The sequence below is a fragment of the Megalopta genalis genome, unplaced genomic scaffold (assembly GCF_051020955.1).
Source record: "Megalopta genalis isolate 19385.01 unplaced genomic scaffold, iyMegGena1_principal scaffold0043, whole genome shotgun sequence".
NCBI classification, from domain to species: domain Eukaryota; kingdom Metazoa; phylum Arthropoda; class Insecta; order Hymenoptera; family Halictidae; genus Megalopta; species Megalopta genalis.
Genome location: NW_027476112.1, coordinates 628,735 through 651,862, shown reverse-complemented (window position 1 = coordinate 651,862; position 23,128 = coordinate 628,735). Strand labels below are relative to the sequence as shown.

Here is a 23,128-nt window from a genome sequence, read left to right as displayed (position 1 = left end):
CGCGCGAAGCATTTTATAATCAGTTATGCGACAGCGAGATATCCGACGTCGACTACTGTCACGCGAACGAAGTTTGGTCACGTTTCGGTATACAAACGTTAGGACAGTACTTGTACTTGAAATTGGATGTGTTGTTGTTGGCCGACGTGTTTGAAAATTTTCGCGAAAAGTCGCTCGAGAATTATAAACTCGATCCAGCGCACTATTATACGTTGCTCGGTTTCGCGTGGGACGCGATGCTAAAATTAACGAAGATCGAGTTGGAATTGTTCACCGACGTTGACATGCTTTTGTTCGTGGAGCGGGGAATACGAGGTGGGTTGAGTCAATGTTCGCATCGTTACGCGCGCGCGAATAACAAGTATACGTCGACGTAAGATTCGACCGAACCGTCCAGCTATCTGATGTATTTCGATGTTAATAATTTGTATGACTGGGCCATGTCGCAGCCTTTGCCGCACTGGGTTTCCAATGGGTTGACAATACGAGCAATTTCAACATCGATTCCGTGCCGATCGACAGTCCCGTCGGGTACATTTTAGAGGTCGATTTAGAGTATCCTCAGGAAATTCATGATGCTCACGCGGATCTTCCATTTTGCCCGATTCACGAGGTTGGGGCGTTGCAAAAGAAACTGTTGACAACGCTTAGCGATAAGAATCGTTACGTTCTCCATTATCGATACCTCCGGCAATGTTTGAGGTATAATTTAAAATTAAAGAAAATTCACATCGTATACTGAAGTTTGAACAATCATGTTGGTTACGCCGTTACATAGATTTAAATACGAGGTTGCGCGCCAACGCAAACAATGACTTCTCGAAGAATCTGCTCAAACTGATGAACAATGCAGTGTTTAGAAAAACGATGGAGAACGTTCGAAATCATGTGAACGTAAAGTTGCTCTCGCGATGGAGCGGTCGACACGGTGCTGAGCGTTTAATAGCTCGATCAAATTTCCATAGCTGTACCGTATTCTCCGAGGATTTTGTCGCAGTTTAAATGAACCAGCTTTCTATTAAATTTTATAAACCTATTTACATAGGCATGTCAGTGTTGGACATATCAAAATTACATTTGTATGATTTTCATTATGGCTACATGCTTCCAAATTTTCAAGAAAGATGCAGGATTTTGTTCGCGGACACGGACAGTTTAATTTATCAGATTATTTGCAACGACGCGTACGAGATGATAAAACGTGACATTCACCGATACGATACTTCCAATTATGACAGAAATAACGCGTATGGTTTTCCGATCGCGAACAATAAAGTATTAGGATTAATGAAGGATGAGAATGGAGGTAAAATCATGACAGAGTTTGTGGGTCTTCGCTCGAAAATGTATGCGATTCGGGCACAGAACAAAGACGATGTAAAAAAGATTAAAGGAATTAAGACTAACGTGACTATTAAAAATATAACTTTCGACGACTATTTAGCATGCCTTCACGATCATCTAGAAAAATCAGTTTGCGTTAAATTGATAATGTCTATACAACATCAAGTGTATTCAGTATCGCAGAGTAAATTAGCATTGAGTCCATACGATGATAAGCGATACATTTTAAACAATTCGATCGAAACCCTTCCTTGGGGACATTATAAAATCGCGAAGGTGGGGAGTGAGAAAAAATAAAAGCGGTTATATAATTTCATCGATGTTCCGAATCCCATGTTGCGCGCGTGTTCACTTTTTATTTGTAAGCGGAAGGGGCGTATACGCTCCTTGTATTATCTTACGTGTAAGAAGGGGGGCGGTAGGGGAATTGTATATATATAAGCTTTTGACATTGCGTACAGCGAGTAGTGCGTTCTACAGATTACTTATTGCGCAGTTGTTCTTCAGTATTATAATATTCACAATGTCGAATCAAACCAATAATTTTCTACATAAAAATGGATCTCACAACGATTATAAAAATTATGGGTAAGTAAAAGAAAGTTTGAAGAAAATAAAAAGTTCCTTTTATGAAAAAAAGAAAAAAATACTGTATGTTATATATTTCTTTTTTTATAGATACTCCATTTCGATGAAACGGACGTTTCAACAGTCGCAACCCCAGTCGCAGCAGAAGTAGTTGCAGATACCGCGCAACGCACGAATCTTGGATAGAAGATACTCCATAGCCGGCAATTATTTCAAGTTCCTTGAAATTTGTGTACGCATGGATGAAAATTTGCGCGTCGAGTTCGTCATCGTTCGTCGTAGGATTTGCGAAACGAGCGATCTTAGCGCCTCGCGCATAGTACAAATTGCCGATCGAGCATATGGCATTGTCGTGTACATAATTTTTACATATCGAATAAAAAGTTGAAGTATCTGCCAATACTTTCTACTCGGGCGTACTCTGTCTTCTTCTTCAACACCAACAACTGGAGTAAATCTTGCTGTTGCTCGATCTGTTGTATTTGCCAGCAAACGTCGTCGAGTCTGAACTCGGTATTATTAAATCTGTCCTCCCAATGTTCGTCCACGGATAACGTTTGTTTGTTTTCCAGCAATTCCAACGGATACTCATTTTATCGAACCATTTGATAAATTTACCAACGGGCATTTCATTCGTTACTAACGTAATAAATATTCGAGCAATTTAATTTATAATCAATCCAGCTTCGCAAAGTTCTTCGATTATGGATGTTATTTCATTGTCGTGGTTGGTATGGCTAGCATTTTTCGATGCCATCAACAATTTCAAACGATCAACCAGAACATTGGTCCTATAACAGTTTTGTACTTGTAGCCCTTATTTCCCATCATCTGATTACCACGTCGGTGCGTATGCGTAGCGATGAGAATGTTTCTATAAATTTCCTTATCGTTCTCGGTGTACAGGTTCTCGTTGGGTATTCTTTTGAATATCAATGCGTAGAGACCTGGAGTTCCTCTGTACCTAATTTTATTAATAACAATATCATCGTTGATTTCCACGTCGAACGCAACGTTTCCAAGCATCAGTTTGTTATTATGAAAATACACTCCGTACACATTGTCCTGACTTTTCGGCGGCCCGCTAAAAACATTTCTCAAGTATTCGCTCGCTATAGGTCCAAGATTACTGCACAAATGCTCGTGTTCGTCGCGGTGCTTTTCAGGATTTCTCAAAATATTTCGCACCGATAATTCGAACGATGTTGCAGCCGTTGGAGATGATTCGAAAACTCCCTCCTTCTCCTGATGCATTGAAGGTGTTGGTTCGAGCACCATATTGCTGTCCGTATCGTCGACGTTGTTGTCGTCAACGTCAACATAATCGACGTCATCGCTGACACCGATGGGGGAATATACTTTATTCTTCTTCTTTTTCAAATGCATCCTTGGAGTTAATGCCGCTACATCGTGTTTCCTCTTTTTCTTAATCAATTTTCTCTCCACTTTCTTCACAGAGAACAGCGGCTACTGTGTTTGCAAATCCAACGATCGATCCGCGATTGGTGTATTATCTTTCGCTTCCGTAGCTGTATTTTGAACCAGCTGTTTCAACGGTTCCACGATCGGACGTAAATTCGTCTCAATGTTGGACTGTACATCCATTTTCCCAACTTTCAAGGCTAAACTCTTTTTACGTATGACGTCACTGGTCTTAGCTATTTCCTTAACGATGGCAGCTCGCAGGTTTTTCTTTGACGGACGCATATCGAGTGGGAGCACGATGTGACACCGACACCTCTTACCGTCCAAATGAGCTGGATCACAGCACGACGAATTCGTTAAATCCGCGTCTGTAACGTCCTCAGTTCACAGGGCTGTCTTTGTCGATTACAAGGAATTCATACTTGTTTCGCCAACACCTTGAACAAACTGCGTTGAAACTTTCGAACGACATATCGGTATTCACATGATCCTGCTGAACGTGTCGCAGATTCATGGCATCTTGATTGAATATAATCAATAGATTGGCATTGTCGCGCATCAAATGTTTGGGTATTCTCGCGTATGATTGCGACAGATAGAAACAATCGACGTGCGAATGTCTGCCCATCGCGAAATATTCTCTCATAACGTCCTGTTCATCACAAGCAACGTCGTCGAAGATAAATATCGAATTCGGTCGAGCATCCGCCGGGGGAATCACGTCCGCGTTGTCCGAATAGGCAAAGTAACCTACGTCCTTGCCCACGTGCGAGAACAAGTTGTTCAAGTATTGATATTTTGGCTGACGTAACGATTTCGAATACACATACACATTTGCGAATCGCAGTCCATTCGGACTTTCCAACAGGCTAATCATGACGTTCGTTTTACCACATCCCGACGGGCCGCTTATCACGCACCGTATAGTACTCGGTAGCAATGATCCGTGTTTCCGAATTATCTCATCGTGGTCGTCGAACGTGCGGCAGGTCGGAACCCGGATATTCAAGGACTGTCGTACGAAACTATAGATATCAATCTCCCAGTATTCCAATGATAGAGCGCATCTCTATGTACACTGGCGTACGTACATTTTTTTCTTTTTTCATAATCAACAGAAAAATAAAACAAACCTTCGCATAACAGCTCCATATACCATTTACAGACTGGTAAAACTGCTCTGTATACCGTTACAGATTGGTAACAACAGCTCTGTATACCATTACGGACTGGTAAAAACAGTTCCATATACCGTTACGGACTGGTTAAAACAGCTCTGATGAGACTAGGTATGGGTCTGAAGAAGAAGAAGAAGGAGGATGACCGACGAACGGTCAAAGGAAAGAGAAAAAAGGTAGAAACAGTATCGAAAGAATTCTACCGATCGCCAAACGAGGCGGCTTTCTACCGCTGTTGTTACCCGCTTTGGGAGCTTTGGGAGCGTTGACAGGTGGCGCTGCTGGGGTGATCAAAACGATAAACGATGCGAAGGCTGCGAAGAAACAATTGGAAGAAGCGCGACGACACAATCGCGCTATGGAGGGCCGTGGAGTGTATCACACCGTACAAACGTGGAAAAGGAATGAAGAAAAGAAAAAAAAAGACAAAAGAAAGGAAAAAGATAACTCGGCGACGGACGTTGAATTGAAAATTACCGCATTTTCGCGGAGTTTTCATGCGCGATGAATTGCCGAAACAAGTATGGGTAAACGAACGAGGAATAGTGAATCTGGATAGCGGTCATGGTTCAGGAACGTACTGGGTCCCGTATATAAAGCATAGTTCGCAAGTCAGTTACTTCGATAGTTTTGGAGATCTTCGACCACCGATCGAATTGATTCGTTATTTCGGACCGAACACGGCGATCTCGTACAATCACAAGATTTATCAAAGTTACGACGAAAGCGTGTGCGGACAATTGTGTGTGAAACTTCTGCGAGGAACTCTGATATAGTTCGTCGCAAGGATGTCATACACGTTCACGTTATCGGGAAGAATATCATCACGTTATCGTCCAAGTAATTCCCGCCTATATATTATATTTCAACAATACTGATTACGAACTGGGCCTGCTCGATTTGCAAACTTATTACACGATACCATACATCAGTTCAAATATCGGAAACAATAAATTTTATTTCGGTGACGAGGGTGAGGAGATAATCATCCCGGACGGTTCGCACGAACTGGAGGTGATCAACGCTTACTTGAGGCGTGAGTTAAGCGCGCGGTATCCTTCTCCAACCAAAGATAACAACGATGTAAAATATCCACTAATCCTACGAGCGAACAACAACACTATGAAAAGCGAAATTAAAAGTGCATATAAGATAGATTTTGCGAAACCTGACACCGTGGGTCCTATCTTAGGATTCTCTAGGAATCGCATTCTATCACCGAACTCGTGGCATGTATCGGACACTTCCGTAAATATCATTAACACGAATAATATTCGAATAGAATGCAACGTAACCACCGGTTCGTACGATAACGGGATACTGTTTCACATGATACACGAATTCGCGCCCAACGTATCGCCGGGGTATAAAATATCGGAAACGCCAGCACGAGTCAATTACCTTCCAATCGTTACACGATCAATGGATGATTTAACGATTCGCATCGTGGACCAGTCTGGACAATTGATTGATTTTCGAAACGAAGAAATCGCACGTTCGTCGAACCGTCTCATAACCTTGACATAACCGTTATGTTAATTCATAATAATAATACGATATCGAATACGTCGAACATAAAAAACGGTGCGCCGTTTCGAAATAACAACAACAATAAGGAGAAGAAGAAGACGAGGAAACTAACAGAAACGTGGAATATCTGCGATCTTTGGGACTTATCGTTACCAAGTAATCGAACTCGCTTCACCGCCATGTCCGACGACATTTTGAACATCTTTGACCTGCACACCTACAATCCGCACGCCAACACAACGTTTAGAAACAGTGATGAGATAAGAATACCCATTCAACAGCAAGTCTTGTACACTCTTCCGTGTAAAAGCTTCTTATACGTGGAGGGAGGACTCAGCCTACCGGGAGGATCGACCAACGACACGGTGGCTCTAGAGAACAATGCGGTAGCGTTTATGTTCGACGAGATCCGTTACGAACTGGACGGAGTGGAAATCGATCGGTCCAGAAATCCCGGTACAACGACGACCTTGAAGAATTACATCAGTCTGAACATTACGAAGAACGCGCAGTCCAACGAGGGCTGGATATACAGAAACGGCGATCAACGGAGGGAAACTCTCACCGCAACGCCTACGAATTTGCTAAATTTCAACTTTTGCGTGCCTATGAACACATTGCTAGGCTTCTGCGAAGATTACAAACGCGTTGTAATAAATGCTCGGCACGGATTGATTTTGATTCGCGCACGCAACGACGCTAACGCGTTACGAAGCTGGTCCGACAATGCGAAACCTGTCCTGGATTTGTATAAAATTCAATGGAGAATACCGCACGTCGCTTTGGATGAAATACACAAGTTGTCGATACTGCGTATTCTTGAGAGCGAAAGATCGATCAGCATGAGTTTCCGTTCGTGGTAACTGTACAAATATCCGATGCTGCAAACAACCATGAAGCACACGTGGGCGATAAAAACAGCTCCGCAAATGAAAAAACCGCGGTACGTGACATTCGCGTTACAAACCGAAAGGAAAAACGATTTAAAGAGAAACTCAACCCAATTCGATTCGTGCTTATTATCCAATATTCGACTTTACCTGAACTCGGAAATGTATCCCTATTTTCGATTGATGCGTATGCTTTTACACAGCAAATTTACAAATTAAAAAATATTTTAAACTTTCTATTACATTTTTTTTATTCATCGTTGACGCCACCACCCTCGTTGTCGTCATCATCGTTGATGGACAAAACGGACATTGCGCGCTAAACATATATTATAATCAAGCGTTTTTTAAAATAAATTTTTAATTTCATTAATTTTCAAACTCACAATTATAGCACACGCCTCTGTCTTCTCCTCCATCGTCTGGTGAAGGATGCCACACTCGTCCACGCTTCTTGGCGGTATCGACGTCGTTCGAAGATCGTACGGACAATTCCTGGACCAAAAGCGATGCTCCAACATGGGTTTGTCCCCGGCTTCCCAACAATAGAGTTCTATGCCTCACATGAAGCATTCCACGAAATCATCCTCCCTCAGATAATAAAATCCAGCGATCGCGAGCTCCTCCGGCTTAATAAACGGGACCGGCCAATTTTCAAAGCTGCGAAGCCTGTCCTCTTCTCACCGATAATCCATACGTTCTAACGTTCTCTCTCACTCTCTTTCTCTCTCTACAAAAAGGCGCGATAGAAATAAAAAATAATTGTAACTAAAAGAAAAAGAAAAAAAATGTGTTACCCTTCGATTTCATTAGCCACATCCAAAATACACGAACTTCGCTCAAACAATAATGATATTGAATCTTCTCTTTCGAAGTTCGCGTCCAGCAATGGAGCCTGCATGGTATGTGGTATTCTTGATACATCGGTTCCGCGATCAATGAATTGAATTTCGAACAGCCGAGATATTCCAAATTGAAAATGCGAACTCCTATTTTATTTAAAATATCCTTTTCAATATGCACCCCTTTGTACGCGACGACGGGATCCTTCTAGTCTCGAACGAAATTTTTCATAATAGTGCCAATGTCCTCTTGTTGATAATTCTTTTTCTCCTGTAAATTTTTAAATAGAATCCCGTGCACGAAATTCGAGACATGCCATGCAGACTTCTGATCGCTTCTGGATAAATCCATGTAGCGAACGCGCAATTCGAATTCAAATAATTCATATTCAGTGGTATGAGCATTTACGATGGCTAATTCTTTACAATTAAATTTGTTGGCTACGAAGAAACCGTCCATATCGCCAATTAAAATCTATTGCGGGCATCTTAAACGTAAACTTACTTTTTGCAAAATATATGTCTATAGCAACACGTACCTTTCCACTGTACGACAACGATTTAATTTGTTCCGCGTTATGCTTCATCTATTTATTAACATGCACGCACGCGCACTTCACTCTCCACAACGTCGTAAAAATGCAAGCGCTCCCTCTCTAATCTACCCATCTCTTTCTCGCTCTCTCACTCTAAAACATTTCCTACAATGTAAAAATGCAAGTGCGATAAAATAACGCCACATGATTCAATTCAATAAGACAAGAAGACTGCTTAGAAATCGTCTCCAGACTCGTTACAAATGCGATGCATTCGTCGTGTGCGACGGAAACCGTTGCGACGCATCTATCCTCCATCTCTTTCTCACTCCCAAAAACCGTGCTTCGTTCATAGCGGACCAAGCGGAAGAGAGAAAGAGAGAAACCATATTGATGCGTCTATCCCCCATTCTCACTCCAAAAACCGCGCAATGTATATTATTTTTCTAACGTTCAAATCATCATATTTGGAAATCTTTTTGATTAATTTATTAAGCTTATCATGCAAAAACTTCATTGTTACAGCAATCAGGTTTGTTTCGTTCTTCTCTTTGAGCATTTGGTAGACTTTCAGTTCCAAACCTACTTCAAAGAGGTTAAAAAGAATTTCAAAGAAATTTCTCAGTGCTCTTTCTCTCTCGCCGTTGGAATAATCTTTATCATCTCCTTTAGTATGTAGTTCTGCTTCAGATAATATTTGTCTGGTAAGCTCCTCTAATCATCGAAAGAGAGAGCAACAGAGTCAGAATAATACAAATAGTTAAACCTTTCTAAATCTTGATCTAGAAACAGTTCTCACGGTAGTTGTTTTGATTTAAACAAAAGTAACCATATATTCTTAATTTAATGATAAAATATATGAAAGTATATACTAATTAAAGTGATATTATTCGACATAAAATAATGTCTTTAATTATAATCTTTAATCATTTTTGCTGCTGGTTAATATAGTAGATTTGGTATGTTTGGATTAAATGAATTACCAGATCTATCATCTGATGCTGCTGCTCTAAAATGATTTGTTATTAGAGAAACTATTTTCATTTTTAGTTAGATAAAAAATGTAAAGGATAAACAGAAAAGAGAGAAGCTTAATAAACCTTTGGAAACATTAAAAAAGATATTGCCTGAAGACTTTAGATAGGAGCTGCTGTGGGTAAAGTAGATTGTTTTCTTTTTCTTTTTTTTTGAGGATCTGATTACAGGTAGTAGAGGATTCAGTATAAAGTCTTTACAGGAAAGTTGCAAGCAATATGCGCAACAAGTTAATCAGTCAAAGAAAGGCTCATGTTTGGGTAATGCTTTAAAAGGAGAATATGAAAACTTTGTGAATATATTCCACACATTGAATTTACTGCAGAAGACATTGAAAATATGGGTTCCGGTCCAGAAATAAGAAATCTAAAGTTGAAAAATGTTCTATGCGGAAGTCCTGAAATTGAAGGAAAAATGATATATGAAAAGTATGGCGCAAAAATTAGGTAAGGTAGATCCAGGTGGTAATATTATTTATATGATGAATTACAGAAATCATTTTGTACCACTTCTTAGTAATATTGAAAAAGATATAAAGAGAAGCATGAAAGTTTCTAGAGAGGAAGCTCGTGGTAATGTGATAGATTCATACTCGAACAATATTTCCCAATCTTATATTTCTATGCAACTATGAGATATTAAAAATAACTCACACAAACAAAGTGGTCATTCAAGGAGTACAAGTAAGGAAAATCGTGAAATTGGTGCAAGCTCTAGAAAACATAAACATACTGTTACGGACAAAGATAGTAAGGTACCAAAAAGGGGACACATTGATATAAATGATACTAGCAATGAGGATTCGGAATTTCTTAATGATTTACAAGATGGATCTAGATGGGATGGACTGAGTAATGCTTATCAACGTATTCCTCATCAATTGACTGGACTTATGTATCAATTAAACTTGTCGATTCTTTGCTTACTAAGGAAGTCCATATATAAACATAAATATCCTTCATTATCATTAGCGTTTGAAGAGTCTGATATTGATAAGTTGAGTAACATTGTTCTTTGCTACAAGAAGAAGTCTATTCATCTACAAATTGAAAATGTAGACAAATATTATACAGATAATAACATTAGTTATGCTAGATTATTTACTAAAGAAAATCGAAGTTTTTCCATTAATAATTACCTTAATAGTTTTGTTAAACATCTAATCTCTAAGACAGATGATTTATCAAATGATATAGAATACATTGTTATCTATACTAATCCAGGCTTGAATCTTGCGAAAGGAAAAAGATTAAAAAGGGGAAGATTTAAAAACTTTTATCCTTTTAAAATTGATAGCATGGAAGAATGTGATATCATATTAGGAGACTTTTTGTTTACAAATGATAATATACAAGGGCGTGGTTTTTATCAATTTGCGCGAGATAAAATAATAAGAAAAGGACTTTTAAAGAAATTAGAATTTTCGTCTGCTATGCAGACAGTAATAAAAGATAGAAAATATTCCCAGAAAGAAATAAAAGAAGCATTTTTGGATAAATTAGTATTTGCAGTTAATCAACATAATAGAGAAGAATTGAACAGCATTATCAAAAGTGAAATGGAAAAAAATAGTAAAGTTCACGACGGTTATGTAGCATTACAAAAAATTGTATTACGTGATTTAATAACTTCAGAAAAAGATGGAAAACTTGGAAGTTATATATTTGAAATTACATATGGATCCAATTTATTAATGTCCTTCTTACACAATATGTTCTTGCGTAAAAACATGTTTTTCATCAATTTTGAGGGAAAAAACTATGGCATATCTGTTGACGTCACTATCAATTATAAATATAGCATTACTTGTATAAAGCCTCACAAAACAAATAATAGTATTGGTTATTATCAGTTATTTCCTCCTAAACGACAGGAGAAAAAGAATACATTTTCTGTGAATAAGTGCTTCACTCTTTTCATTGAAATATTAGAAAAGGATGAAAATATAAAATATTTTGTTATCTATACTAATGCAGATCTAAATCTAAAGAAAAAAAATTTAAATATAAACGATCTAAAAATTTTTATCCTTTACAATTTAATAACATAAATATCTAAAAAAAGGATATAAGATTTTGAAAGACTGTTTTTGTATAAATGAGAATGGTCTTTATCAATTTTCGCAAGAAAAATTTGTTAAAGCTGCCACCTTTTTGGCAGAAAGAAAAAGAAGAAGGAAGACTTTCTGGCGAGGGTGAAAAAGAAATAAAAGAGAAATTTTTAGATAGACTAATATTTGCAGTTAATCAGTGTGACAAGGAAGAATTGAACAGTGTTATTAGAAATAAGATAGATGAGGGTAATGTTCCGTACAATTACGAAGAATTACATGAAATAGCGTTACGTTGGTTAGAATCTCATGAATTTGGCCCTCTCTCTATTACTAAGAGAATAATGGAAAAACTTTTGGGAGATATAAAAAATAATAGGTCTAATTATCAGGAATCTGTAGAAAATATTGATGAAGAAATCAAATTTGCTAAAAGTGTAGTTGGCAGAGAAGGAATATCTGCATTTTATCAATTTTTAAGTTTCTTAATTAAGGGAGAAGGAAAAATATGTCTGGAGAGCTACTAAAGAAGAAAAGAATAAATTTAGCTACTATGTCGAGTATTTTGCATGTGACAGGAGCTAACGCTGCAAAAGCCTTTAAAGACCTATATGACCTATGGTTTGATGAAGAAGGAAGTAAAACACAATATCTAAAAACTCTAGACAAAGAAGAGGTAAATCAAAGTAATATTTCCAGTATTTTGAGTGGAGCAGGAGCTAACGCTGCAAAAGTCTTTAAAGACCTGTATGACCTTTTGTTTGATGAAGAAGGAAGTAAAACATAATATCTAGAAACGTTAGACAAAGAGAAGATAAATCTAAGTACTATTTCTAGTATTTTAAGTAGAGCAGAAGCTAACGCTGCAAAAGCCTTTAAAGACTTACATATCCTTTGGTTTGATAAAGAAGGAAGTAAAACACAATGTTTGAAAACTCTGGAAAAAGAAGGAATAAATCTAACCAATATTTCCAGTATTTTGAATGTAGCAGGAGCTAATGCTGCAAAAGCTTTTAAAGACTTATATGATCTTTGGTTTAATGAAGAAGGAGGTAAAACGTTAGAAAATGAAGGGATACGTCTATCTAATATTTCCAGTATTTTACATGGAGCAAGAACTAAAGCTCCTGAAACTTTTAAAAATTTATATGATCTTTGGTTTGATAAGCAAGGAAACAAAAGACTATATATAAAAACTTTAGAAAACGAGGAGATAAATCTGTCTAATATGTTCAGTATTTTGAATGGTGCAGGAGTTAACGCTGCAAAAGCTTTTAAAGATTTATATGACTCTTGGTTTGATGCAAGAGGAAATAAAACACAGCGTTTAAAACATTTTATTGAAGGCGAAGATGAGGGAAGTAACTTTACTTTGCATAACTTGTCTAGCATATTAAGTAGAGCAGGAAGCAATGCTAAAGGTGCTTTTCAAGAGTTGCACAGCGTTTGTTTTAATAGCAAAGGACAAAGAACAGAGCTTTTAGAGGACTTCTACAACACAGGTTTTAGACCAAGTAACTTATCCTCTATACTATGTGGAACAGGAGCTCGTGCTACTTTTACTTTAAAACAACTGCATAATATTTCTTTCAATAAGAAAAGAAGAAAAACACAGCTTTTAGAGGATTTTTATAATGTGGGTTTTAGGCCGTGTGATTTATGTGGTATATTGAGTGCAGCAGCGAATAGTTTAAAAGAATTTCATGATTTTTGTTTTATAAACGAAACAAAAAAGTATTTGAATCGTTTCTTAATTGAGAAGAAAGGTTTTACACTAAAAAATTTATCTAAAATATTGCATGGAGCAGCAACTAAGATTTGTTCTGCTTTAAAAGATTTTCATGATATTTGTTTTGATGAGAATGGAGCAACAAAACACAACATTTACATGATTTCCATAAAGCAGGTTTTATGCCATGCAATTTATTTAACATATTATCCATGACAGGAGATAATGCTACTTCCATTTTAAGAAATTTCCATAAATCTTGTTTTAATAAAGAAAATTGTTTAAATCATTTCTTAGCTGAGAAAGAGCTTTTTATGTCAAAGAATTTATCTAAGATTTTATATGGAGGAGGACTTGGTACTTGCCATACTTTTGAAAAGTTGCATGATCTTTGCTTTGATAAGGCAGGAAATAAAACAGATTATTTAAATAATCTTATAAAAAATAACTCGCCGAATGTGATACTTAATATACTATATAAAAAAGTAAAAAAAAAGTTAAAACGCTCCTTTGCTTTCTTAGTTGAGCAGAATATTGGTGTAGAAGATAAAATAACCAATCTAAGCCATTTATCTGATTAGCATATCTAGTAAAAATGGGCCAAAAACAAGATTGGGACAGTTCACAACAGAATGATCCTAAGAGAAAAACCCGGAAGTGTACTAGTAATCAGAGTAAGAGCAAAGGAGGTAGTAAAAATAGCAACAAGTTCTGGGATCTTCTAGATAAAAGAGAAGTTAGTGTGACAGCTAGAGAATATCTCGATTGCCTGAGAAATAGCAAGAACATAGAAGAAGTGGTACAAATAACCAATGTAATTCCTTTTATAGTTCCAAAACGTGAAATTGAAGAAGCACAGCAAGCATGCAGGCCGTGGCAATCTTTGCCAAAACAATTGGTTAAAGGAGCAATTAATTTTATAATCCACGAGCTCGCTCTTGATTTTTCTGCTTGTGAAAACACCTGAAATTCACAGTGGAAACAGTTATTTCTTCCTTGAGCTGCACAAGAAATGCACAAATAATTATTGGAGCGCGGTCAGCGCCTTTTTGACCTTATAAAAACATAAAGTTAATTATTGTCAATGAAGAGCATGATTCATCTTTTAAATAAGAACAGGAAATTATATATAATTATATATAATTTTATCAACTTCTCCACTGTTTGAAAGGATCCATCATGTTAAAAACGGGAATTGCAATCACGTGAAGTTAACTAAGCGATTTGATGATGCAAATGGAACAGGCTATTAACGATACCTACGAGGAAGGGCTTTCTCCCACAATAATATGTTAATTTTGTTATATAGGAGAGGATAATTTATTTTTGTTAATTTTTTAAAGATTATATGAGTTTGTTATTTTCGATTACAGATTAATTTAATTATGTTGTTTAGACCTCGAAATCTCACCGAAATATTTGTTTATAATAATAGATTTTAATTGTTAATTCGTCCACCGATAGGTTAAGATAGAGTTTGAATAAAGTTTATATATTGGGAAAAATAATGCTTTTTTTCCACCTTCACCGACGCGAACCCCAGTGTTACATTTTTCTAAACTGCAGAGGAAAGACGCAACTAGCAAGCAATTCGTAAAATTGTAGAATGAAATTCGGCAGGAAGCGAACAGCTCGCTTTGCCAGTCCAGTTCTCTATAAGCGCATTTCACAATCGCGTACCTTTCACAATCGAATTTAGAAATTTTCAGTTCTGTTAATAAATAAACATCATCGCCTTCTTGAAACTAGTAAGTATTTACATGTTTGTCATAATATTCTTTACTTTTTCTTTTTGCTTTATTAGAATTTTCTGCTGCAATAATCTGACTAGTAGTTAATTTAGTTAATAAATTGTCTAAATAATCAATGAAAGTTTCCGGTACTTTCTGTTTAACAAATTCCGGTGGAATTATTGCCTTACTTCCAAAAATAAGCTTGTGTGATGAAAAACCTGTAGTTTCATGATTTGAGGTATTATAAGAGAAAATGCCGTATCTATATTCGTCCCAATCCTCTGTTGGACAAAAATGATTAAGATAAGTAATGAAAGTTCTATGACCTCGCTCTAAAGAATCGAAAGATTAAGGATGAAACGTAGTTGATGCGATTTTCTGAATTTTAAAAATTTTACAAAATTGTTACATTATTTTACTTGTGAAATTAGAAGTTTGGACAACCAAATCAATGTATGAATTCTTGAACAAAAGTAACTGCTACTGTAATACTTCTTATATCAAATAATTTCTATTTTTCTTTTTAGTTAGAGGTAAAGAACCAACTATATCTATTTGTACCTTATCAAAAGCCTTTTTAGGAGCATCTGTGATACACATGGGTTATCTTTTTCTCGCAAAGACTACCTGATTTCTCTAGCAAATGGGACATGTACGCATGAACTGTACAGTATCCTTCCTCATACCTGGTCAATGGTACTTTTCTCATAAACGTTTGTAAGTTTTCCTTATGCCTTGATGACCTCCTATTATTGATTCGTAACATTTTTTAAGAATTTTATTTCTATTAGATTCAAATGGAATAATTATTTCATTTTCGCAAATTGTTATTTTGTGTACAAGATCATTGAATATTTCATTTAAAATATCTTTTAGCTGAGACCAGTCAATTGGCTCCAGATTATTGATATAAATGATTTTATACCTAATGAAGTCAAAAGATGTTTTAAAGCCAAAAATGATTTTACTATTTCAATTTCTATATTTTCACTTGAAATTTTGTTGACTACTAGATGGAAAATATAATATTTATCTTGATAAGTAGATAATGCTTCTCCTACATTAAATTTGTACCCTTTTAAATTCTCTATATTAAATTCACCTTGAGCAATTAAATTTTCATTAATTTGTGATATTGATTTGAGATTTGAACTTATAAAATTAACAACATTATTTTTCTGTATAAATCATTGAACTTAAATCATTTATTGCCAAAACTGCCTTGATATTTTCTCTTACTATTATTGGTAAGATTGATTTATTTTCACTATTTCCGCTATTATTCTCCATTGCCAGATCGTTATGATGCTGGACATAGTCCACAGATCGGATCCAATGGCAAGCTCCTTTTTCAATTTCATTATAATTTTCTGCCACAACATCTTGCCTGATGCAGGGCATTTCAGTCAACAAGTCGGACAATGGTGAACACATTTTATTAATTTCATTATCATTCCCCGCCACAATGTCTCGCCTGATGCAGGGCATTTCAACCGACAGGTCAGACAATGGTGAACACACTTTATCAATTTCATTATCATTCCCCACCACTACGTCACGCCTGATGCAAGACATTTCAGCCGACATTGAATTATATTATTTTCTAATAAAGTTTTCATTTGACCTTTAATTTCGTCTTTATGTATTTGAAGAAAACGATATTGTTTCGTGTTAATTGATATTTCATTAGTAGTTTGGATTTTGTGTCGGTAAATAAAATTGATAAGGAAATTCGTTTATAATTTTAAGTATACATCCTTTTTCTAAGTCGTTTAAATGTTCTAACTTAAAAATTTTAACCAATTCAATTAATCTATTTATTTTATCTTTCAATTTATTTATTTTAAGATCTGCTCGAGCTGAGCGTGAAGAATCTGGTTTAATTTCAAATTCCTCCAACTCGATGACTGTACCCTTACTCTGTCGGCAATAGTGTTTAGCGAAGGTTTTAATATAACCAGTCTTTTGTCTTGTTAATACTTCCCCAACATATGCTCCATTGCTTGTATCCAATGTATTCATATAACCTTCTGAATGCTATTTTTTATTGGAAGAGAAACTAGGATTTTAGTGCGAGGTGATAATTCTAACGTAATAGTGGAACAAAGAGGATATTGTTTTTCATTAATTAAAAATCTATTTGGTAACTTCTTTTAAATTTTAAAATAATTTCTTGATTTTCTAAAAACGGCATACCAAGTATTCCAGCTGTTTTAATGAGAAGCGAATCATCTACTACTTGCAATTTAACGTCAACATTTTTAATGGAAATTATCAATTCCCCATTTGTAATGACTACTCCTGTTAAGTAATAGATGACTTCAAAATTTATCTCTATTTCTTTACTAAAATAACCTCTTTTTATTAGATTTACTTGAGAACCAGTATTAACTAAGAAACAACATGAGTTTTTATTAAAGATTTCGTGTTGAACTGAAATGATTAGTAAAGAAGAAAGATCATTCAAGCTAATTTGGTAATTATACCTGAGGATTTGGCGCTTGTAATTTGAGGATGACTTTGTACTGTGCCCTTGTACGAAGTCTTGTGCGAGTTTAAATCTTTGTTTTTGAGAATGAGAACTGTTGAAGATATTTTCTGACTTCCTTTTATCAATTTTTGCAAAAATTACAATGGATATTGACAAGATTATTTGATAATTTAGTACCAAACAATCTATCCCGATTACATTGAAATTCTGGGCAATCTCTACGGCCCCATTTATAACACCGCCTGTTCTAACCGTACTCCTAACTCTATTGCTTCTTCTAAATTATCTATTTCCTCTTTTGAAATTAACATACTTATATGAACATCTCTTAAGCATCTATGAAATCTAATTATTACTGTTCATTTTAATAAGATTATTACTCCTGGTAATTCTTTACAATGGTATTTATCTTTAGCTGCACCTAAACCCTTATTTAACATTTCATATAACCATTGACCATAGATTTTTATACTTTCTTTATCTGTTTGTTTAACTATCATTAATACATTATATATGTGATGGAAATCATATGCTCTTGCTAAAACTCCAAATTATTTGGTTCTTGTCTATTTTCTATTAATATTATAATGCATATCCTTCTATTTTATTCTTTATTAAAGCTAATAAATTTTCTATCTAGCGATCTAACAAGCCTACATTGTTTAATAAACTTAAATAAAGAACTTGATTTTCCTCGAAATCTCGGTACCAATTCAATGGCTAATTTTAATGATAGATATGCATTTTCAGGCTCAGTGAATGATAAATTACTATTTGGAAGAGAAACTGCAGAAGATGTGAGTGGAAGATTCGACAAAGAAGATGAAATTTCAACAGATGAAGATTTTGATACAGACAAATCTCCATCTATATGAATTGGTTGCAACTCCTTATTTACAGAAGACTGCTGTGATGAACAATCCTCAGATGAGCTTATTTCGAATGTAGTTGTTATGTCTTCTACTTCAAAATCTTTGCTACTAGTCAGGTTCAGCTTACGTTTTCATTTTAGTTTCTTTAACAAATCAGCACGCCACATTTTAAAATTTTATATACCCTCAACGAAATAACTCAAATTCCTAACTCAACTCAACATTAATTCAATTAAATAACTAGGCGAATGATACTATTAACAATTATGTAATAGTGATAGAAAATGACTCAATGATGATGATGATGACCTCAGAAATGCCTCGATGATGGCGATGACCTCAGGAATGCCTTGATGATGATGACTTCAGAAATGCCTCGATGATGATGATGACTTCAGAAATGCCTCGATGATGATGATGACTTCAGAAATGCCTCGATGATGATAGTGCCCTCCACAACGCCTCATTGACGAAATCTTTGCACTTGTGATTTCAGGAGGAACGGTAAAATTGACTTTACTATGGTGTCGCTGAAACCACCTTGCTTCGGTATTCATCGGTATTCATATTATTAGTTTTATAATAATCAAAATAAAGTAGTCACATGAAATTATTTTAATTTGAAATGCATTCATATAATGACATACAATTTATTAATTGTTTTTGGTCCTAAATAGTTATAAATTAATGTCAAAGTTTAAAAAAGTAACGACGTGCGTAGTTTCTCCGCAATATAAACTAAAAATCATTAGCTACGAATATAACTTACGGGTTTTTGATAATTTCAGCAATTGTAATATACTTAATAAATGATACAACTCTAATTCTCTAAAACTCTGAGTTTGAGAATTTTTTGTAGGTAATTACTACATTAAATATATGGATATGAGGATAATATGAGGATATGAATGCAAGTTTCAGCTTTCTCTTTAATACACAAAATGAATGTCCTATTATAACACTGTCCGACACGATTTTTGGGTTCCTATAGCCACTATGAAATTCTTGTAGAGCTTCACTCCCTAAACAAGAATTCGAAAACCGAATTGCTCCATCACCCTCAGTTTTTTAAATAAACGAACTTTTGTAAAAACCCAAAATTTTCGACAAAAATGAGGTATTGCATGAAAAGTACAAACGTTAGAAAGTTCTAATTGGTGTTAAAAGATAGAGGAGATTTATTAATTGTTTTTGGTCCTAAATAGCAATAAATTAATGTCAAGGTTTAAAAAAGTGTCAACGTGAGCAGTTTCTGCGCAATATTTTTGTATTTTTACGAAAAGTTTTTTGTTCAGCACGAAAACTCTACCCAGGATCGGATTCTGTAGACATTTCTAAAGAAGAAACGGCTCGGTAAAAGTGTCAGAACAATATACATTTCGAGTAGATCGAGAAAATGTCCGTCAGCAACATGTACACGACGTTTTGCCGCCATGAGCTTCGCTGCTCGTTTCTCTCTGTCCGACAGGGCCGAGGCTACGCGTAATCAACACCGATATACCAACATAATATTTGAATTTTTTTTAGTACTTCAATGTTCTGTTTTTTTTTACGTATTTCTGTGGATAATAATCACCAAACTGTGATATATTTCACAAAAAAAATCACACCAGAGTATTTGGAGTTGGTAACGAAAGTATTCTAACACTAGTATAATTTTGACTTCTACGCCATATAATTAAATAAATATTTAAATATATATTTAACGATATGTTTCAAGAAGTTTAACGTTTTGAAAATGATTATTTATTCATGATCGTATTATTAATATTAATATAAAATGAATATTTTTTGTTCATTATTTTTCTTTTATTATTTCTCCATTTTTAATTTATGATTCACAGTTTGGTGATTATTATCCATAAAAATATGTCAAAGAAGACAGCACATTGAGGTACTAAAAAAAAATGGCACGCTCCACACGCTAAGTTGGTGCTCTACTGGATCCCTCCATCGGTGTTGATTACGCGTAGCTTCGGCCCTGTCGGGCAGAGAGAAGCGAACAGCGAAGCACATGGCGGCAAAACATCGTGTACATATTGCCGACGAACATTTTCTTGACCTACTCAAAATATACATCGTTCTGACACTTCTATTGGGCCGTTTCTTCTTCAGAAATGTTTACAGAATACGATCCTGGGTAGAGTTTTCGTGTTGAACAAAGAACTTTTCGTAAAAATACAACAATATTGCGGAGAAACTGCGCACGTCGACACTTTTTTAAACTTTGACATCAATTTATTGCTATTTAGGACCAAAAACAATTAATAAATTGCATGCCACTATATTCGGGAAACTCTCCTCTATCTTTTAACACCAATTAGAACTTTTTAATATTTGTACTTTTCATGCAATACCTCATTTTTATCGAAAATTTTGGGTTTTTACAAAAGTTCGTTTATTTAAAAAACTGAGGGTGATGGAGCAATTCGGTTTTCGGATTCTAGTTCAGGGAGTGAAGCTCTACAAGAATTTCATAGTGGCTATAGGAACCCAGAAAAAAAGTTTGATTTTGTTGGACAGTGTAATTATTAAAAAAAATTGAAACTTTATAATTTTAATTACATTTAATAATGAGCAACCTGGTATGTATAGTAATTTTCTTTTGTATAGCTAATGTTAACATAACTTTGTCTTCACTAAGTACTAAATAAATGTTCAGGTACAGCTCATAGTATATATTTATTTCTAGTTGTAAGTATTTTTTTTTATATGTAATGATGTAAGAAAAATTTTATGGTAGTAATTTTTTTACGTCTGCAAAAACCATTTAAAATATTTCTTCTTTATTTTTTGATCCATTTATGAATGTTATTGTTTCATATAAATCTTTGTTTTTCATTGATTCGTTTTTATGTTTCACACATTCTGACCATACAACCTGCTCAAAGTATTCAGGGACATCAGGTGGATCATACATCCCAACACTGATCTTTAGTTAATGTTAAGAAATATTTCTTATCACATAAATTTGAAGTAACCTTACATGCAAAGAGGAAAAATCCATCCAATATTAAAGTCTTATCATTTGTCTCAGGAAATGTGTTTTCTTCTGGTGACATAAGATCGCATTTTATCCATATCTAAAACTGATGATTATTTTCTAGTTTGTTTGATTGACATAGTTTTATGTCGTGGTTCATTAATTGGAAAGAAATAGATATTTTGACATAAAAGAACAGTTTTCCAATTTCTTGCTAAATTGATTAATTAAGGTTGTTTTTTCATTGTATGTTGCTCCAGAAATACCAGATAGTTTAGTTTCTTTTGTTATTAGACTTATGTACAGTTATGTATATGTGTCGCAGAAAAATAGGTTACGCAAGCAGTGGGGTGATAGAGGTGACACGTATGATGCAATGTAAAACATGTTGAGAATTTTCTCTCTAATTGACGCTTAGATTGTACATGAAAATGGACAATTTGAAAAGAGGGGATACGATTATTTGAGTTTTGCGGCTCGTTCTAATAGTTACCAACTGTTAACAACTATAAAAACAAGGCTCAAATAATCGTATCTCCACTTCCCAAATTGCCCATTTTTGTGCATAATCTGAGCGTCAATTACGTAGAATTTACTGTATCGTTAAATTTTATTCCTATTGTTAGCGTATTTTATATAAAACTTGTAAGTGATGAAGTTTACTCAATATATCATATGAAAAATATGACTTAACATGATAAATAGTGAATAGAATTAATCCACGAATAAAACAAATCCCTGAAACTGCAGGTACCACTAAAGCTAATTCTTGAGAACCAAATAATGATCTTATTTTGTTGTGATCAATAAATTGTAAATCAATCACCCATATAGTATATATAGAAATAATATAATGGTTACTGGCAGTATCACTTTACTTTTTTCACTGTCACTATTAAACATTTCAAGTTATTAATTGAAAGTATATTGAAAATGGTTACATGTATTATCCCTTCTTGTTCTTCAGAAGAAGATAATAGATCTCATATCTGTGTACTTTTATTTATTTACGAAATACGAGATTTATATTAATTATATTATTATTATATTATTATATATAAATTAATGATCAACATATTCTTGTTCAAACTTCATAAAATCTTCTTCTGTAAATTCAGTAGTTTCAGGTTCTTTAGGTTCTTCTTTCTTTGGAATACATTTCTTCTTTACTGCTCGATCTAAAAGCTGTAAGCAATTTATTAAGTAATATAATCTCATATGGAAATTAACCAAAAATTTTTAAACTACTCGATACCTTGACTGTTACATTTGTGTTAATGCGATTTTTACTAAGCATTAATAATCTTTCAACATTTTTATCTGTAAGGTCCTTCTCTGATGCTAATTTCTTTTTAGTTTCATAAATTGATACTTTTCTTGATCTTTTAAAGATTGTTGCAAGATCTAAAAACAGGAATAATTTTTCTTAATTTATTATATGTATATTCTAAAGTAAGATCTTTTTTGTTTAGATATTTATATGTAGTCATACCAATTTTATTATTTCTCGATATTATCTTGTGTTTCGATGATATTAAATCCAAAGTATCTTGATATTTAGTATGATTTTGTTTTTTCTTTTCTGTAAAATGAATAAGTGTTACTTTCGAACAAAACTGAATAATATGTGTATATAAAATGCGAACCCTGGTTCAAAGTCCTCTCATAACCAAGAAGTTCAAGACCTTTATTAACAAGTGAATCTGACATTTTCTATTGTATATTAAATTCGCACGCACGTAAATATTTTATATACATGCATAACTAAGGATCGCACGTGTATGTTACAATTTACAGTGTGCTACAAAAACTCCATTCCATTGATACATACATATTATATTATTTGTGAAGATGCGAAACTCTTGTGATTTTCGGGTTCCAGAACTAACCAAAGTGTTTCTT

The 23,128-nt window shown here is 34.7% G+C and overlaps 3 protein-coding genes across 15 annotated transcripts; 1 reads left to right on the top strand and 2 right to left on the bottom strand.

Annotated features, from left to right (window-relative positions):
• Positions 1 to 2,012: 2,012 nt before the first annotated feature.
• LOC143261242 (uncharacterized) lies at positions 2,013 to 15,544 on the bottom strand. 6 transcript variants are annotated; one of them, XM_076527821.1, is made up of 3 exons: positions 15,442 to 15,544; positions 7,342 to 8,498; positions 2,013 to 7,274 (listed from the first exon to the last, which is right to left on the bottom strand). In XM_076527821.1, the coding sequence occupies exon 3, from the start codon at positions 3,316 to 3,318 to the stop codon at positions 2,698 to 2,700; it is 621 nt and encodes a 206-aa protein (XP_076383936.1). In that variant the 5' UTR covers positions 3,319 to 7,274; positions 7,342 to 8,498; positions 15,442 to 15,544; the 3' UTR covers positions 2,013 to 2,697. The 6 variants fall into 6 exon arrangements, with proteins under 6 accessions (XP_076383936.1, XP_076383940.1, XP_076383937.1 ...); XM_076527825.1 differs by having other exon boundaries at positions 7,342 to 7,685; positions 15,442 to 15,533; XM_076527822.1 differs by lacking the exon at positions 15,442 to 15,544 and having other exon boundaries at positions 7,342 to 7,685; positions 7,753 to 9,004.
• Positions 9,032 to 20,910, top strand: LOC143261243 (uncharacterized). Of its 8 annotated transcripts, XM_076527828.1 has the most exons (4): positions 9,032 to 14,895; positions 15,408 to 15,597; positions 16,177 to 16,304; positions 18,122 to 20,910. In XM_076527828.1, the coding sequence occupies exon 1, from the start codon at positions 13,743 to 13,745 to the stop codon at positions 14,112 to 14,114; it is 372 nt and encodes a 123-aa protein (XP_076383943.1). In that variant the 5' UTR covers positions 9,032 to 13,742; the 3' UTR covers positions 14,115 to 14,895; positions 15,408 to 15,597; positions 16,177 to 16,304; positions 18,122 to 20,910. The 8 variants fall into 8 exon arrangements, 1 of the variants encoding a protein (XP_076383943.1); XR_013035417.1 differs by lacking the exon at positions 16,177 to 16,304; XR_013035413.1 differs by lacking the exons at positions 9,032 to 14,895; positions 15,408 to 15,597; positions 16,177 to 16,304 and adding exons at positions 16,314 to 16,957; positions 17,249 to 17,356.
• A 1,173-nt stretch (positions 20,911 to 22,083) lies between these two features.
• LOC143258751 (uncharacterized) lies at positions 22,084 to 23,071 on the bottom strand. Its single transcript, XM_076527827.1, has 4 exons — positions 22,873 to 23,071; positions 22,719 to 22,808; positions 22,482 to 22,630; positions 22,084 to 22,411 (listed from the first exon to the last, which is right to left on the bottom strand). Exons 1-4 carry the CDS (start codon positions 22,934 to 22,936, stop codon positions 22,289 to 22,291), a joined length of 426 nt encoding a protein of 141 aa, XP_076383942.1. The 5' UTR covers positions 22,937 to 23,071; the 3' UTR covers positions 22,084 to 22,288.
• Positions 23,072 to 23,128: the final 57 nt, after the last annotated feature.

Coding starts and splice junctions, on each gene's coding strand:
- LOC143258751 (XM_076527827.1), bottom strand. CDS start 22,936: ATGTCAGATTCACTTGTTAATAAAGGTCTTGAACTTCTTGGTTATGAG. Junction 22,631..22,718: donor ATCGAGAAATAATAAAATTG/GTATGACTACAT, acceptor TCCTGTTTTTAG/ATCTTGCAACAATCTTTAAA. Junction 22,412..22,481: donor ACACAAATGTAACAGTCAAG/GTATCGAGTAGT, acceptor AATTGCTTACAG/CTTTTAGATCGAGCAGTAAA.
- LOC143261242 (XM_076527821.1), bottom strand. CDS start 3,318: ATGCATTTGAAAAAGAAGAAGAATAAAGTATATTCCCCCATCGGTGTC.
- LOC143261243 (XM_076527828.1), top strand. CDS start 13,743: ATGGGCCAAAAACAAGATTGGGACAGTTCACAACAGAATGATCCTAAG.